The sequence below is a fragment of the Garra rufa genome, chromosome 8 (assembly GCF_049309525.1).
Source record: "Garra rufa chromosome 8, GarRuf1.0, whole genome shotgun sequence".
Taxonomy (NCBI): Eukaryota; Metazoa; Chordata; class Actinopteri; order Cypriniformes; family Cyprinidae; genus Garra; species Garra rufa.
In genome coordinates, this window is record NC_133368.1 from 47,952,034 (window position 1) to 47,969,615 (window position 17,582).

The 17,582-nt window shown below is 30.1% G+C and overlaps 1 protein-coding gene across 1 annotated transcript in view; it reads right to left on the reverse strand.

Moving 5' to 3' along the window:
- Positions 1 to 9,316, reverse strand: part of pfkla (phosphofructokinase, liver a) — a 35,429-nt gene extending 26,113 nt beyond the window's left edge. Inside the window, exons 1-4 of the mRNA XM_073845209.1 lie at positions 9,072 to 9,316; positions 5,843 to 5,916; positions 5,645 to 5,722; positions 2,997 to 3,186 (exon numbers count right to left, since the gene is read on the reverse strand). Of these exons, the coding sequence (XP_073701310.1) occupies positions 2,997 to 3,186; positions 5,645 to 5,722; positions 5,843 to 5,916; positions 9,072 to 9,156 (427 nt within the window). The 5' untranslated portion in view covers positions 9,157 to 9,316. The remainder of the gene's footprint in view (positions 1 to 2,996; positions 3,187 to 5,644; positions 5,723 to 5,842; positions 5,917 to 9,071) is intronic.
- Positions 9,317 to 17,582: the final 8,266 nt, after the last annotated feature.

Consider the following 17,582-nt stretch of genomic DNA (forward strand, 5'->3'; position numbering starts at 1 on the left):
TCATAAAGATTTATGAGATTCTTATCCTGAAGAAGCTTTTTCATCATTATTCATGAGCTTGAGTCAGACTTTCAAATATATTTCTTGGCAGTAAATTCTATTATTAAGTTTATTATTTTTGCAATTCAGCTTAGTGATGCACGTTTAAAATTCTGATGGCAAACTATGAAGTGAAAAGCAAAGTAAATTTTTTTTACCACATAAATCGTGTACAATATAATACTTTGTTTGCCATACGTGTTATTACATTTTAAAAGATTAATTCAATTGTTAAGGTTGTATGTATTCATTTGATTGCCACTATTTTGATATTAAATCTGTATTTAACCATAAAAAAACACTATTATTATTAAACTTTTAATAAATTATTAAAGTGCTAATGGTTTATTAATTCAGTTGCTTAGACATCCTTTTTGATTTTTACAATTGTCTTATAATGGAACAACAAAAATGGAAAACATGAAATTTGGGCAAAAATAAAATGTGGGCAGAAAAAAACTGTGGTTTAAAAAAATAAATAAATAAATAATATGTATGTATGTATGACCAAATCAGTAATGATAATGAGGAAATGAAGGTTAAATGTGCTTAATTAATACCCCCTAAAAACAATGAAAAATGACAAAAAAGAGAGCATTTTGAAAAAAATAATAATAATAAAATAATTGAAGAAAATAAAAAATAAAACTGTTTTCTCCCCAGTGATTAAGAAAATAAATAAATAAAAAATATGCATATATAGTTTTTAGCAATGTTAAACTAAATGAAAATTAGAAATAAAATAATTATTAATAATAAAATAAAAAGTAATAATATTTTTAAATATTTCAGTTAATGTTTATTGAATTATATATATATATATATATATATATATATATATATATATATATACAGTACAGACCAATAGTTAGGACATACCTTCTCATTCAGGTGTGTCCAAACTTTTGGTCTGTACTGTAGATATGAATTCAACTGAAAAAACTTGTGCAAAAAAATATCTTTCAGGTGGTCAAATAGCAAATAGTGGAGCTCTGCAGCCACCTACTGGTAAAAGTTATTTGTATTTTTTTTTTTTTTTACTTTTAAAACTGGATTTTCCAAAATATGGGCAAAAATCTTACACTAAACCATGTGAAATTATCCATGTTATCCCCATGAATTACAGTTAGAAATGTGGGTCTTTTATAAAGTGAATTTTACATAAAAAAAGCAGTATAAAGCAGTTTTTGTATAAAAATCCATTTAAAAAATATTTATTAATTTATATATATTAAAAAAATATCACTAACCCACTGAAAACTGCACAAATGTAGAGTAAAAACTTTAATGAACAAAAAATATACAGTACAGACCAAAACACACCTCCTCATTCATTTGAACAAGAAGGTGTGTCCAAACTTTTGGTCTGTACTGTATATATATATATATATATATATATATATATATCAGGGCTCGACAATAAGGACTGCCCGATGGCCCGGGGCCAGTTCTGCCTTTGTCACTAAAGTTTAATTTGCCTGCGACTGTTTGTCAAATTCGTGCAAATACTGTCTTAGAATCGAGCTTGTGTTTTTAAGCCTTCTTCTCTGTGATGTCATGAACACCATATTGCTTTTCGGTTCCTCTTATCTGATTGGATGTTGTAAGCCCTGTTTTTTTCCGTAACCTGGTAACAACCAGTACAGCGAAGAGACGGCAACATGCAGCAACATCAAATTAAAAAGAAAACGTCTGTTTCTAACTCGCATTTGCTACTAAAAATTACTACGTGCGACTGTGAAAAAAAATATTTAGGAGCACCATGTGCGACTGACCCCATCAGCATATTTGTGTTTGCGCTCAGTGGAGCTTCAAAGGTTTCTACGTGTTTTTGCAAGGTTGAGTAATGCATCACAGACATTTCTCACGAATCCTTTCATGAACAAAGTGTAGAGAGAGTGTAGATTTTGCAGTGAGTAATACAGAGCGCCGTTGATTATAATAGAGCTTTGTGATATCGCAAACTAAGATGAGTGACAACTTTTAATAATTTTTGAGTTTGTAAATGAGGTACTGATTTAATACAACAGTTAAATAAACAAGAAGTTATTATTAAGTGACTTACATTGTCTGACTATAACACTATTGCCTGATTTTGCTCTGTTTCATCATCAAAAGTAGTCTGAAACAAGTCCTACCTGAGCCGCTGCTCATCTCCATTCAAACACAGCGGTGTTTCGTTTATGAATGAATGTGCATTTTTAAACGAATCTAGTGAAATGATTCAATTTCCCATTCATAAAGAGTCACTTGCTTTATTCCCGAATGAACCATCCGTTCGAACGAATCAAATGAATATGATTCAGTAATTAAATCAGTCTCTTGCTGCCATCTGCTGGCAGATCTCTGTATTCAAAATTTTATAACATGAATTTATGAATTTGATTGCACTCATGGCACCTCTGAGCCTAATTAAACATATATGAAAATGTAAAAAAAAATTAATGGACGACCACCGTAAAAACAAAACTTTTAACATAAAATCTGCTTAATAACACTCTGTTTACTAATATTGTTTAATTTTCTTCTTTGCAACAACATTCCTTTAATAGGAGTCCTCCATTTATGTATAGTTAATCGCTGATCTGGGACCATCAACCTGGACACACTGTTGTGCATAAATTTAGTTACATCACATTTATAATTTTTTTAAATTGTCAATTGTATTTAAGGAAATATCTGGCTTTTGACACATTATTTAAAATGTGGCAAAGAAATAACTATTAACTTTTTATTCTTTTGGTTCGGCCAGTGACAATTTTGGCAGGGCAAGTAAAAATCGGAACCACTCCTTAGCGTTGAACCCTGTATATATATTCTTAAACTTTTGGATTACTTACATGCAATTAAATGGAACAAATAAAAACAGAAAACACCGAATTTGGGAAAAAATAAAGCAGAATTTGAAATGAAATCAAACAGATTTTTAATAGGGCCCTAACAGTGTGATTGAGTACCTTTCTTCACCAGCTCATCTAGAAGTCCACTCCACTCAGAGCGGAAGATATTGGCCCCGGTGAGGCTGCCGTCTCCTCCGCACACACACAGGTTAGAGATGCCACGCTTGACCAGGTTAAAGGCAGCAGCCAAACGACCCTCTCGCGTGGTGAAAGCCTTACAGCGAGCGCTGCCGATCACCGTCCCTCCCTGTATGAGCAACACACACACACCTCTGATGTTACATCTGCACATGCTGCATTTGTGATCAGATGACTTTATTGCAATGCTTCAACATGGACAAACTATTCACAAATGCATGTCAGCGCTGCGCCACAACAGTCGCACACATGCATCAGAGTCAAGCAGAGACACACAGCAGTCAGCGCAGACATACAAATACATTTTTTTTTTATTATTTAACACAGTAGTTAAAACTATTCACCCATTGTTCTCTCGCATGTCATTACAAACCATGCATGTTGCTATTTCTTCTAAAGGAATGAAGAAACACGGACATAAAACAGCATAAAGCCATCATTAAAGTACTCTATCAGCAAACCCTGTGACCCGTGCACTATATAATCATAGTTGACTATCTTGTCCAGACAGATTCAAAAATATTGCATTGATGCATCACATTCAGTTTCAACACAAGTGACGCTCAGAGCCGTTGTGACATCAAACTTGATGAAATGCATCAACAAATGTGATTGCAAACAGGAGTGGAGAGAATGGGAGGTTTATCATTTCACAATTTCACTGAAACAATGACTGCATAATGACATGAGGGTGAATAAATGATGACAAATGTTCATTTTTAGGTGAACTGTCCCTTTAAAAGTCTCTTTAAACACTTCCAAACCAGATTACATGTTAAAAACGGATGAAAATTGGCTGATTACTTCAACTGCTGGACAATAAGGTAATAATTTGATACTCAGTTCAGACTAAACTCATAAAAATGTTACAAACTGCATACAGGACAAGTACATACAGTAGGCCACACTTGATACCATCAAACTGCATGGGAAATAGCATGTAGGATACCATCTGCAGCATCTATAGATGTTAACATCTCTGTTATTCGACAGTCTTTGTTTTACCAGCATTAGAGCACATGCAGCAGGACAGCTTACCAGTTTAACCAGTTTAACTGAAGAACACAGGACAGACAGAAGAGAAAGAGCATGAAGAGCTGCATGTCAACATCAGAAACCCTCAACGCAAACAGAGCTTAGTGACATTTGGCTGAATAAAAACCTTTTAGTGAAAGATAACTTTAACTACAGCAGTGTTGTTAACATTAAATAAAACTAAAAATTAAAAAAAAAAAAAAATTAATTGGAATAGAGCTGAAAAAAAAAACATTTTTAAATTATAAAACATAAATACTAGAAAAGTTACTAAAATTACTAAAAATTAAATAAAAATAAATGCTAAAAAAAAGATAAAGAAAAAGAAAAATGAATAAAAATTGAAAATATAAAAATAAATTAAATTTTTGTTAGTATTTTGTTGTGTTTTCATATATATACAGTATATATACATCAGTCATAGGTTTTTGAACAGTAAGATTTTTTATGTGTTTTAAAGAAGTCTCTTCTGCTCACCAAGCCTGCATTTATTTGATCCAAAGTACAGCAAAAAATTGGAAATATTTTTACTATTTAAAATAACTGCTTTCTACATGAATATATTTTAAAAAGTAATTTATTCCTGTGATTTCAAAGTTGAATTTTTATCATTTTTAGTGAGTTGCGAGTTGTAACCAATGTGTCCATAAAAGAAGAGCTTATAATAGATAGAATAAATCTAAACTGTTGAAAATTATGTTGAAAATACTGATCATATTAATAAAGAAAATGTTTCTTAAACAGCAAACCAGCATATTAAAATCATTTCTGAAGGATCATGTGACACTGAAGACTGGATTTTCTCATTTTAAGCAGTTATTTTAAATTGTAAAAAATATTTCAAAATTGGACTGTTTTCGCTTTGAATTCAATAAATGCAGGCTTGGTGAGCAGAAGAGCCTTCTTTAAAAAACATTTCAAATCTTTTGACTGGTACTGAATATTTTGTTAGCCTACGTTTAGAAATAGGTTTTTATACATTAAACATTGTAAGAATATTTTGCTTTTAGTCCTTTAGGCTATGAAAAGTTATTCCAGAAGTTTTTGGAATGTTCAAAATGTCCAGTTTTTTAAAGTTTAAAAAGTTTTAACATCTCGATTAATGCCAACGTTCCATTTTTTCATCTTACAAACATCATGTAAATGTTACTTTTGAATGTTTCGGAACGTTCTGAAACTAGTAGGTATGTAGCAACATTTAAATATGTTAAATATAAGGAACATTCCATTTTTGTAAACATTGTGTGAATGTTACATTCGAATGTTTTCTGAACATTCTAAAACAAGTAGTAACATTTAAATACGTTAAATGAATGTCTAACTAAAATGTTTCAGAAAGGAACATTCCATTTTTGTAAACATTATGTGAACGTTACATTTGAATATTTTCTAAACGTTCTGAAAAAAGTAGTATCAATAAAATACGTTAAAAGAACATCCAATGAAAGAGAATGTTTTGTTTTATTTTGCAAACATGTAAACATTCCTTGCAGTAAACTGCAGCTCTGTTGAGATATGATTGAATTTCTTACCAGCTGAATTATATTGGTGACACTTTGCCAGTTGGCCAGTTTAATGTTGTCTCCTCCATCTACCAGTCCTTGATACCCCTGCAATCAAATCAAATACACACATTAATACTCATACATATTTAGTGTTTTAAGGTGTGTTCATCATTCATACATTAGCAAAGATCACTGGAAAACATGGATGCTGAGAGACGAGAGTACCTCATAAACCAGATACACCTTGGCGCCCACATAGATGCCCATTCGAGTCACAGCGCGGATCGCTGCATTCATTCCTATAGAGAGATTGCATTTTATTATAAGTAAATAAACTATTTTTTTATAGAGAATAGATGATATAAAACTTCCCAGAACGCTCACATAATAATGAATGTTGCATATTCAGTTTATGTCTTTTAATAAAGTGTCAATTTATAATCTGATGTGGTTCTTACCAAACCTGTAAAGAAAATGGCCAGGTAATATTTTATCCCCAATTACATTTAAAAAAAAAATCTGACATCAGTGCTATTTTGATTAATGAAGATACTATTATAGTTTTTAATTAATATTTTGAATTATTTTTTATTTGAATGATTTAGTAATTTTGCGTATTTTTATCCGTTTTTCAAAAGTAGGTTTATATATAGTTTTTATAGTTTATTTTAGATTTAGTTAAATCAAGTAAATGAAAATGAATTTCTTTCTTTTTTTCAGTTAAGGATTTATTTATTAATTTATTTATTTTAATGAATTTTATGGTTTTAGTTAATAATATAATATAATATAATAACAATAAGAATATAAGTAAATATAAATATATATATATAAAAAATTTAAATAATACTATCATTATATAATATTATTATTTATATAATTTCTTATTTTGATAAAATATGACAAGGAAAGTTTTTTTTATATTCTATTTTATTTCAATTAATGATTTATTTATTTATTCATTTATTTTTTTATGCTTTTAGTTAATATATATGTGTGTGTGTGTGTGTTTGTATAAATAAAAATAATATTACTAATAATAAGTAAATATAAAAATATATTAAATATTTTAAAATAATTATATTATTTAATTTATATCATTTCTTATTTCTGATTTTAAATTTAAATTTCAATATAAAAATATATAAAACATTTATTATAAATTTGTATGGTTTTAGTTAATTATTTTATATATATAAATTATATATATATATATATATATATATATATATATATATATATATATATAAAATAATAATAATAAGTAAATATAAAAAGATATAAAGATCATTAAAAATAATATCATTATATTATTAATATAATTTCTTATTTTGTTATGATTTTGAAATATGATCTGGACATATTATATCAACTAAGTTTTAAAAATTATTTTAACTTAATTTATTTGTTCATTTATTTGACTTTGTATGGTTTAAGTTTATATATATACAGTATATATATATATATATATATATATATATATATATATATATATATATATACAGTATATATATATATATATATATACAGTGCTTAATTTGTAAATGAATAATTGCCGGATCCAAAACAGCAGTTAAAAAGGCGCTGTGACCGATTCTGACAATACAACTTCAGTTTTACCGGAACATTCAATTATGCCACGACTATAAGCGCATAGTTTAAGTTTCTGCATGGACTGCAGCCTAGGGCACAAACCCTGGGTCAAAAATAAGTCCGCAGGATGATGGAAAAGTTACATTAAAAATAAAATACAATCATAGTCTACATATGAGAGAGGTATACATTTAAAAAATATATATATCTGACTTAAATTATTAACACATTTAAAACCAATGTAGGTACGGCGCTGCGCAAACAAGTTCACGAAAATGAAACCGAGAACCGACATGAGAGAGCGCGCATCCTGTAACCGTGCTATAATAAAACACTTAACGGAATTATGTCCAACACTTTCTGTATGACCATAAATAGAGTATTTTATGTTTTAGCTATTCGATTGCGCCAGCGCCTCGTGCACACCACATATTTTAGCAATTCAAACTTGACATTGCAGACTGTACATTATCAAAATAAAATACAGTCAATTAAACATTTAATATATTACTCTGGTCAATTTAAAATGTCTATAGCCTAGTATAATCGGTCCACTCTGCTGTTATGCCAAGCGCATTTCTGCTGAAGTGTTTTTTTTTTTCTATCGATATACGAACGTAAAGTACAAAGCCTAGTCTGCATTATTAATAATAGTTTATCATTGAAATACATTGCGAATATGGAAACACTTGGATTTGTGCCGAATACCAGAGGTAGGCTACGTGAGCCCAACGCCTGGTATTTTTAGTTTCGCTTTGTTTATATATTTTATTTTATTCTTTTTTTGTTCTGAATACCTTAAATGATTTGTTTTGGAGTCTGGCTAACTAACTATGTTTATAGTGTTTATAATGTTTATACATTATAATGTTTCATTTGATTTGGTATCCTATTATTTCTAATATTACACACACTCTCTCTCTCTAAACATTCCGCTGCTCACTAAATATGTTTTGCGAGTAGTGCACGTTTGGAGAGAGTGGGTTAAGCAGTAAGCACCAATCAATGAGAGCGATTTTGTACTTAAAAACATGAAGCTAAAACATGTTGAAGACCAACACGCATCCTCCAAATTCATCTACATAAACCTGCGCTTGCTCTGTCTTGTTTGCACGCACGCACTGTCACGATCTAATGTACTTGTTAATGCCGGATCTTTAAAAACAAATACCGGAACGCAAAAATCCAAAATCGGACATTTTCCGGAACAGGATCCGGTAGGATCCGGCTCAAATTAAGCACTGTATATATATATATATACACACACATACATACATACATATATATATATACATACATATATATATATATATATATATATATATATATATATATATATATATATATATATATATATATATATATATGAGTAATAATATTACAATAAGTAAATATATATATATATAAAATAATATAATATTATATTAGATAAGATTATTTATATAATTTCTTATTTCTGATTTTGAAATATGGTCTGCAAATATTCCTGACCACAGTTCACCTACTGACATATACTGCATAGACATATGCATATATTCATATAGATCTACTTTTCTAGTAAATTCTTACATTTCAGACAAATGATAGCCTGTGGAGGTTCAAAGTGAAACATTCAATACATGATAAAACCAAAATCATCTGAAAGCCAGTCTATAGCTGACCAGGAGACAGTGAAGGTCAGTGTAGTTCATGCCAATAATAGCCTGCTCCTCATCACATAAACCTCTTGATTTTGTCAACATCAAATGAAACAAACACGTCTGAAAACAGCGTTCCAGTGTCTAGCTAGCATCTTAGGATTGTTTGCATGCATGTCATTAGTATAGAGTGGTCAGAGGCCCTGCATCAGCTGCAGCTTCACCTTGCGCGTCTCCTCCGCTCGTGAGCGCGGCGATGGCTTTGCCCGCGCCCGTCATCCGCAGCGTCTCCAGCCCCGCTGAACTCATTCTGCTCGCGTGTTTTCCGCTAAACAACGACAACGATCCGCTTCTGAGAAATAACAGTATACGGTTACCGTGTCACTGTAAATTATCCGTTCGAAGGGGATCGTTTACCCCGCGTCTGTTGCGCTGATTGACCTTCTGCGGAGACGGAAGGACGCTGTGAGTTTTGACGTGAGCGCGCTGACGTGCACGCCCACTGTATACACAATATAGTGCGTGCACGCGTGCATGTCTTAACTGCACTGTAATTTCCTTAGCTTGGAGCAACAGGGAGGGCTAGAAAGCCACAACCCAGTTAACAATAATATGTCCTATTGTCATAAATATGCCATACATATAGGCCTACACTACCAGACGAAAGATTTTTTATGCTTTAAAAAAGTGCTTACCAAGCCTGCATTTAGTTGATTCAAAGTGCAACAAAAACAGTAAAATTTTGTAATATTTTTATTATTTATAATAACTGCTTTCTATTTGAATATATTTTAAAATGTAATTTATTTCTGTGATTTCAAGCTGAATTTTTAGCATCATTACTGCAGTCACATGATCCTTCAGAAATCATTCTAATATTCTGATTTGCCCCCGCAAAAGACATTTAGTTTTCTTACATTGAAAACAATAATAATGTAGAAAATATTAACATTAATAATAATAAAAAGAAATGTTTCTTAAACAGCAAATCAGACATAATAAATAAACAAAAATATACACATATTTAAAAATAATATTTTATTCTATTATTTATACTTTCTTATTTTGTTCTGGTTTTGAAATATGTTCTGGACATGTTATATCAAGAAAATGGAAATGTGTAATTTTTTTCTTTTTTTTCATTTAATGACATTAGATAAAATAATATATTATATTATATAATTTCTTATTATGTTCTATTTGAATGATTTCTGAAGGATCATGTGACACTGAAGACTGGAGTAATGATGCTCAAAATTCAGCGTTGATCACAGGAATAAATTACATTTTAAAATATATTCAAATAAAAAGCAGTTATTTTAAACAGTAGAAATATTTCACAAGTTTACAGTTTTTGCTGTACCTTGGATCAAATAAATGCAGGCTTGGTGAGCAAAAAAACAAAGTTTTGACAAGTATTTTACATTTTTATTAGCCTATATTTAGAAAGATTTTTTTATACATTATATCTTATAAGAATGTTTTGCTAGCGGTCCTTTTATTTTAGGCTATGAAAAAATATTCTGAAAAGTTTTCTGAATATTGAAAACATCAGTTTCTTAAGTTTAAAATAGTGTTAATATCTTGGTTAATGCCAACGTTCTATTTTTTTTTTCATTTTACAAACATTATGTAAACATTACTTTTGAATCTTTCTGAACGTTCTAAAACTAGTAGATAAGTAGCAACATTTAAATATGTTAAATGAAACATTTCAGAAAGGAACATTCCATTTGATCTTTTTCCAAATTTGAATGTTACATTTGAATATTTTCTGAACATTCTGAAACAAGTAGTAACATTTAAATACGTTAAATGAATTTTATTTTGTAAACATGAACATTGTGAATGCTTTTTGAACATTCTGAAAAAGTTGCAGTTAACATTTAAATACATAAGATAAACATGCAACTAAAATGTTTCAGAAAAAAATGTCCATAAATGACGTATAAATAGCTAACATTTTGAGAACATTATTAAAGACTAGTTCACTTTTTATTAGCATTACTAGAAGAACAGCTTTTTCAGAACTTTAGTTCATGCAATTAGGCAAATTAAGAAAATGCAACCTACATTTTTTTATGTATCAATGGTTGCAATGCTCTCAAGACCTCACCCTCTGCAGAAATTGCAAATGCAATAAAACTTGTGGACTTTGAACTCTATTTTCAGATATGTTATCTGGCACTTCTGCTTCATACTTCATACCTGGTACAACTTAATAGATATGAAATACTGTTTTTATGGCTATAAATGGGTAATTTCCACAAACTTTTATTTAAGCAAACTGTAAAATAACCAAAGTGGCACATTTCTAGTACTTGTGCAGTTAATTCTCATATTATATTTTCAGAATGTTTTGGAGTATTTGTCACTAACTAAACACAGTAATGTATCATTTAATGAAGGGTTACATTGACCTATCTTACATCTTTCTTGTAATTATATATTTTTCTATTTTATTAAAAAGTTATAAAGTTAAAAATCCAGAGGTAAAACAAAAAACAAAACTGTAAGACATAAACACAGAATTTAGAGGAAAAAAAGTCAAAAAAGCCATAAGAAAAAAAAATGATATTTGAGTTTATATCTTGCAATTCAGACATTTTCCTCATGTTTATATCTCACAATTCTGAGTTTATACTTTCCTTTTTTTCCTCAGAATTGAGAAAAAAAGTCAGAATTGCGAGATATAAACTCAATTGTGCATTACAAACTAAGAATTGTGAGATATAAACTAAAAACTGAGAAATAAGACCAGAATTTTTGAAAAATATAAATTCAAAACTGCAATAGATACATTTATAATTTGCAAAAAAGAATTGATAAAAAAGGTCAAAATTTCAGTCTGCAAATACATATTTTTCTATTTTTCTATATCCAGAGGTAAATCAATAACAGTTACAATTTTAACAATAATACAAGTGTAATTTATGAGATTTGTTGTATTTTGTAGTTGTTTTATTTTCTGTGTGAAGATATGAACTTATAATTCTGATTTTAAAAAAAAGTCACAATTATCTCTTTTTTATTTGATGGTAAAAAAAAAACAAAAAACTGTAAGACATAAACGGAATTTAGAGGAAAAAAATGTAAAAAAAAAAAAAAAAAAAAAAAAAAAGCCAGACATAAACTAAGAACTGCAGGAAAAAGTCTGATATTTGAGTTTATATCTCGCAATTCTGAGTTTATATTTTCCTTTTTTTTTTTTCAGAATTGACCATTTTTTGTACATAGTTTTTTGGGGGAATTTGACGTTTTTTAAAATTCAAAAAGATATTTAAAAAAAAAAATGCAAAAATTATTTCAGTATAATTTTCATAAGTTGCAATTTAGGAGTTAGGGTTTAGGACAGCCACCTCCTAATTAAAAGAACCCAATAAATTATGATTTTATATATATTACGCTTACTGATATTTTAACAGATGTGTGTTTCAACAGATAATAAAAGGAACTTAGTAAACATCTACTGAATACTTTACTGCTTTTTAAGGTGAGGGGTAAAAAAATAAAAAATTGTTATCATCTTACTTACTCAGTTGATTGATTACATTGAGAATTGCAAACTTTTTTTGTATTACAAGTTTTCTAGAATGTTAGGTTTAAATATGCAAATGAGCCATTATTTAATTAAACATGCACTAATTTGCATACATTTCTAGTACAGAAATCTAAACACTGGATCAAGTCAGTTTTAAAATTCTTGTTTAATTTTTTGACATTGAGTCAAATTCTTTTATAGAGGGGATCTCATCTTGTCACTCCATAATTCAGAAAAAAATTGAAACAGACAGGAAACACTATATTAAAAAAAAAATTTAAAGGGGGTAAAATGCTGTATGAAATCAAGCCAATTCTATATGCACAAATCCCTCTGTAAAAACCTTCAGAATATAGACAGGAATAAAAAAGTAAAGTTTGGTGTGTGTAAGTGTTACTAAAGTGGAGATTTATGGCTCAGTGTATGAGGAAAAAAAACTCATTTTGAGAAAACGGCCTTTAAAAATATGGATTGTAATTGAAATCTATTGACACAAATAGATAAAGTGCTATAAAAGAAACACTTAACAGTGTCTTTTAGGTGTTTTCTTTTCACTAGTCTGAAAAACCACTTTATGAAACACCAAAAAGCCCAAAATCTCAAACTTGACAGGTGCATGAAAAAACTGCATTTTTGCCTGCATTGTCTCCCCTTAAATGTTTTTTGGTTGTGGAACAGCAGCTTGCACCATATTTGAAATGCACAACAAAGCTCTTTGTTAAAGTAAATGAACAGAAAGAGTAGAGGCGGGAGAGTTTGGTACAGTACATCAGTGTTTATTCCATGCCTTGATTTTACAGGTCACTCCTGTCGCACTGTACACAGGCTATTACAGGAAATCGTCAGGATTGGTTGATTTTTTTCATTAACACCATTAAAGATAAGGACGGGAAAAGAGACATGAGTAAGAAACAAACTGGAGGAGGAAAATGAGCCCAGAGTTGAGGACATTCTGCACAAAAATAGTTGATTTTTCAATACCTGTATATGTAGTAGTTGACAAAGCGATTAAAAACGGTTAACGTGAATAAAGGACAAAGATGATGGCAGGAGAAAACATACGGCTCATACTTTTAGCCAACTCTGTGACACTGGAATTATCTTTACAACCAGAACGGGTTTGAGTCATTTTATTACAATGATTAAATGTGATGCCAGAAACAACGGATTATGAGAATGACATCTGAAAAGTTTCCAGATGTTATAAATAAATTCAGATATTTTCCCCCTTGTTTTCCACAAAAATATAGGTGATGAAAATATGGAAGCCGTTTCTGCCATGCGAAAAATTCAAACTTTTTTATCCTTTAATTCAGTTTTTTTTTCTCTGATTATAAGATGTAAACTCAGAATAATGACATATAAATTGAAAATTGAGAAAAAAAGTCACAATTGTGAGATATAAACTCAGAATTGTAAGATATAAATTAAGAATTGTAAAATATAAACTCAATTGTGCACTATAAACTAAGAATTGTGAGATATAAACTAAAATCTGTGAGAAATAAAACCAAAATGGTAAAAAAAAAAAATATAAATTCAAAAGTGCAAGATATAAGTCAAAATTACCTTTTTTTATTTAATGACGAAAAAACTAAACAAAAACTAAACTGTAAGACAAACAGAATTTAGAGAGAAAAAAAGTCAAAATAGCCAGATATAAACTAAGAACTGCAAGAAAAAAAGTCATAAACTCAGTTATGAGAAAGGACTTTTATGAGTTATATCTTGCATTTTTTTTCTTAGAATTGAGAAAAAAAGTCAGAACTGCGAGATATAAACTCACAATTGTGAGATATAAATTAAGAATTGTAAAATATAAACTCAATTGTGCACTATAAACTAAGAATTGTGAGATATAAACTAAAAACATTGAGAAATAAAAACTGAAATGTAGAAAAATATTAATTCAAAACTTTAAGATATAAAAGTCAGAATTACCTTTTTTTATTTCATGGCAAAAAAACAAAAACAAAACTGTAAGACAGAATTTAGAGAAAAAAAAGGTAAAATAGCCAGATATAAACTAAGAACTGCAAGAAAAAAAAAAAGTCTAAATTGTGAGTTTATATCTTGCTTTTATTCTCAGAATTGAAAAAAAGTCAGAATTGCCAGATATAAACTAAGAATTGTGAGATATCAACTAAAAACTGTGAGAAATAAAACCAGATTGGTGAAAAATATAAATGCAAAACTGCAAGATATAATCTTATAATAAAAACAGATATAAACTAAGAACTGCAAGAAAAAAATAGTCTTAATTTGAGTTCATATCTTGCAGTTCAGACTTTTTCCATAACTTGATGTTGATGACTTTTTTTTACAATTCTGATTTTATTTCAAACAATTTCTTTGCATTTTTTCTTGTAAAATATATACTCAGAAGATATATACTCTGAGATATAAACTAAGAATTGCAAAAGTCACTTGTGCATTATAAAATAAAAATTGAGAAATAATTCAGAATTTCCAAATATTAACCAAAAATTGTGAGAAATAACATTAGAATTGTAAACAAAAATTAATAGCTGTGATGTATAAATCCACAACTGGAAGATATACTTTAGAGGAAACAAAAGTCACAATTCACTTATTTTTTATATTATGGCCGGGAAAAAAAAAACTGAATTGCAAGACATACATTTCACAGAATTAATTATGACTAAGAAATGCAAGAAAAAAAGTCTGAATTCTGAGTTTAAATCTCACAATTGAGACTTTTTCCTTATAATCGAGTTTATATTTCGCAATTCTGAGATAATATCTTGCAACTTTTTCTCAGAAATTTTGAGATAAGTTGCAATTATTTCTATGATTTCGTTCCATGGCAGAAAATGGGCTCCCATAAAAAGTAATGACCGAATGACCATTTCTGAGATTGTTACTGTATATTTCTTTAAGATGCCATCCGTAATACTTCAGAAGACAGTTCTAACACACACGAGACAATTATGAGATAAAGAAACGCAGAAATTAACATCTAGTGCTTCAAAATAAATTAATGACCATGTAGACCAGCTACAAAAAAAAAAGAAAGACATTTTTAAATTAAATTAAATTAAAATCATAATTTACAGGATTGGTGGTTGGCGCTGTAGCCGGAAAGACTTCATACATCGCTCACTAAAAAACCAAGCCTGATCTTTAGCGAAACACGTAAACGGAGAACATGAGGTTGCTGCGTGTTTTTGGTTTGCCTTCGTTACGAGTCGTCAAAGCAAATCTTGCGTTTGTAGCACGTTACCATCATCCTGAACAGAAATGATGGAAGCTGTACAGTAATAATGGCTGATTTAGCCTCTTAAAGACATGAAATCAACATGAAAAGCCATTTTGCTTTTGCAATCGTTCATATTTTTGGATTGAAAAGGGCGTGGCCTACCATCATGAAGAAAAAAGGGTTAAAAATGAAAACCAAAAAAGGTCAATTTTGGTTTCATGAGCTAAAGTTTGTTTCCACTGGCCTTCGCTTTGTTCATTTTTGTTCAAAACCACTCATGCTATAGTTGTAGAGTGATCTCGCAAGGCTTCTTTTAGTAAGATGTGGGGAAAATAATAATAATAATACCATTCACAGTTTATTTCACATGCCGTATCCGGTTCAGAAACACATCCGGCTGCATTTACTGATGATGAACGAGGCATTTTAACTAGTACTAGAACATCTAAATATCTAAACACAGGGTAAATATGAATGCAACAATTAAATATAGACATGCCGGACGATGCAGTGTCCCTTTCGTGAGGAAACGACAAATTTGCAAAACCAAAAATCACATTTGCAAAAGAGAATTTACACACAGACTACGTTCACACTGCAATTTGAATCCGGTTTGGGATTGAAATGCGGTGTGAAATTTTCCAAACGACTAGGATAAGACAGACAAAGCATTTTTTTTTTTTCGTAGCGGAGACTCTTTTTGCACTATAAAGCATTGAACCTGAGCATTAAAACCAGCAAAAAGCACGGGATTCCTTTTTATTTTCTCTTTTTTACTCAAAAAAACTCTTTGACGTGTAAAAATAATGAACTCAAATCTGCAAAAATAGAGGTCTTTTACAAAGCACTTTAGTTCCGACTCGCCTTTTCCGACTCCTCGCGTCTGTCCAGCCCGCTAGACAGTCATCCTGAGCGAATGATTCTCAATAGCCTGAGCGCAAAACCGACGTTATTGCTGATTCACCCTCGGCCCTTAAACAAACCAGGCTTGTTTAAAGGTCTGTGCTTCTGCGGTCTCCGCGAACGGCACGCTACCAACACGCAAACGCCGGCAGAACCACACCGGACACGTTACAGATGGGATCGTTTCACCAAAAAACTATTCGAAACCTGTGTGACTTTGTTGCATGGAACACAGAAGTCATTTTATCATACTTTTATGGTGATTTTTTTTTGGTCATGGAAGAGCGGAAGTCAACAGGTTTGGAAAAACATCAATTCTACAGTGTGTTTTTTTTTTGGGTAAACGATCCCTTCAAACTCTAAAGGGACACTGCATCTCCAGAACATCATCACAACTGCTCAAAAGACTGGAAAATCCTTAAAAAAAAAGCTCACCAAGGCTATTTTAATTGAATTTAAGTACACTAATTTTTTTTAAATATTATTTAACCGTTTTTAATGTCAACGTATTATAAAAACATAATTTAAGTGATCAAAGATGAATTTGCAGCATCATTAGTGTCACATGACGCACCCGAAATCATTCTAATATGCTGATTTGCCACTCAAGAAATATTTCTGATTATAATCGGTGTTAAAAACAAGTTTCTTACCCCATTGGCAGATTATTAACTCGTTCTAAGCAAAAACTCAACTTTGACTTGTTTTTTTCTGAACTCGTCTAGAAAATCTAAGAATTTTTAGATATTTTGGCTGAAAACAAGACAAAAAATCTAAGTAAGGAAAGCATTTTTTGCAGTGTGCTACTAATGGCTTAGCTCACTAGTTTTATAACATTAATTGAAATAAGCAAAAAAGTATGACATATGTGACCCTGGAGCACAAAACCAGTCTTAAGTCGCTGGGGTATATTTGTAGCAATAGCCAAAAATACATTGCATGGGTCAAAATTTTAGATTTTTCTTTTATGCCAAAAATCATTAGGAAATTAAGTAAAGATCATGTTCCATGAAGATTTTTTGTAAAATTCCAACTGTAAACATATCAAAATGTAATTTTTGATTTGTAATA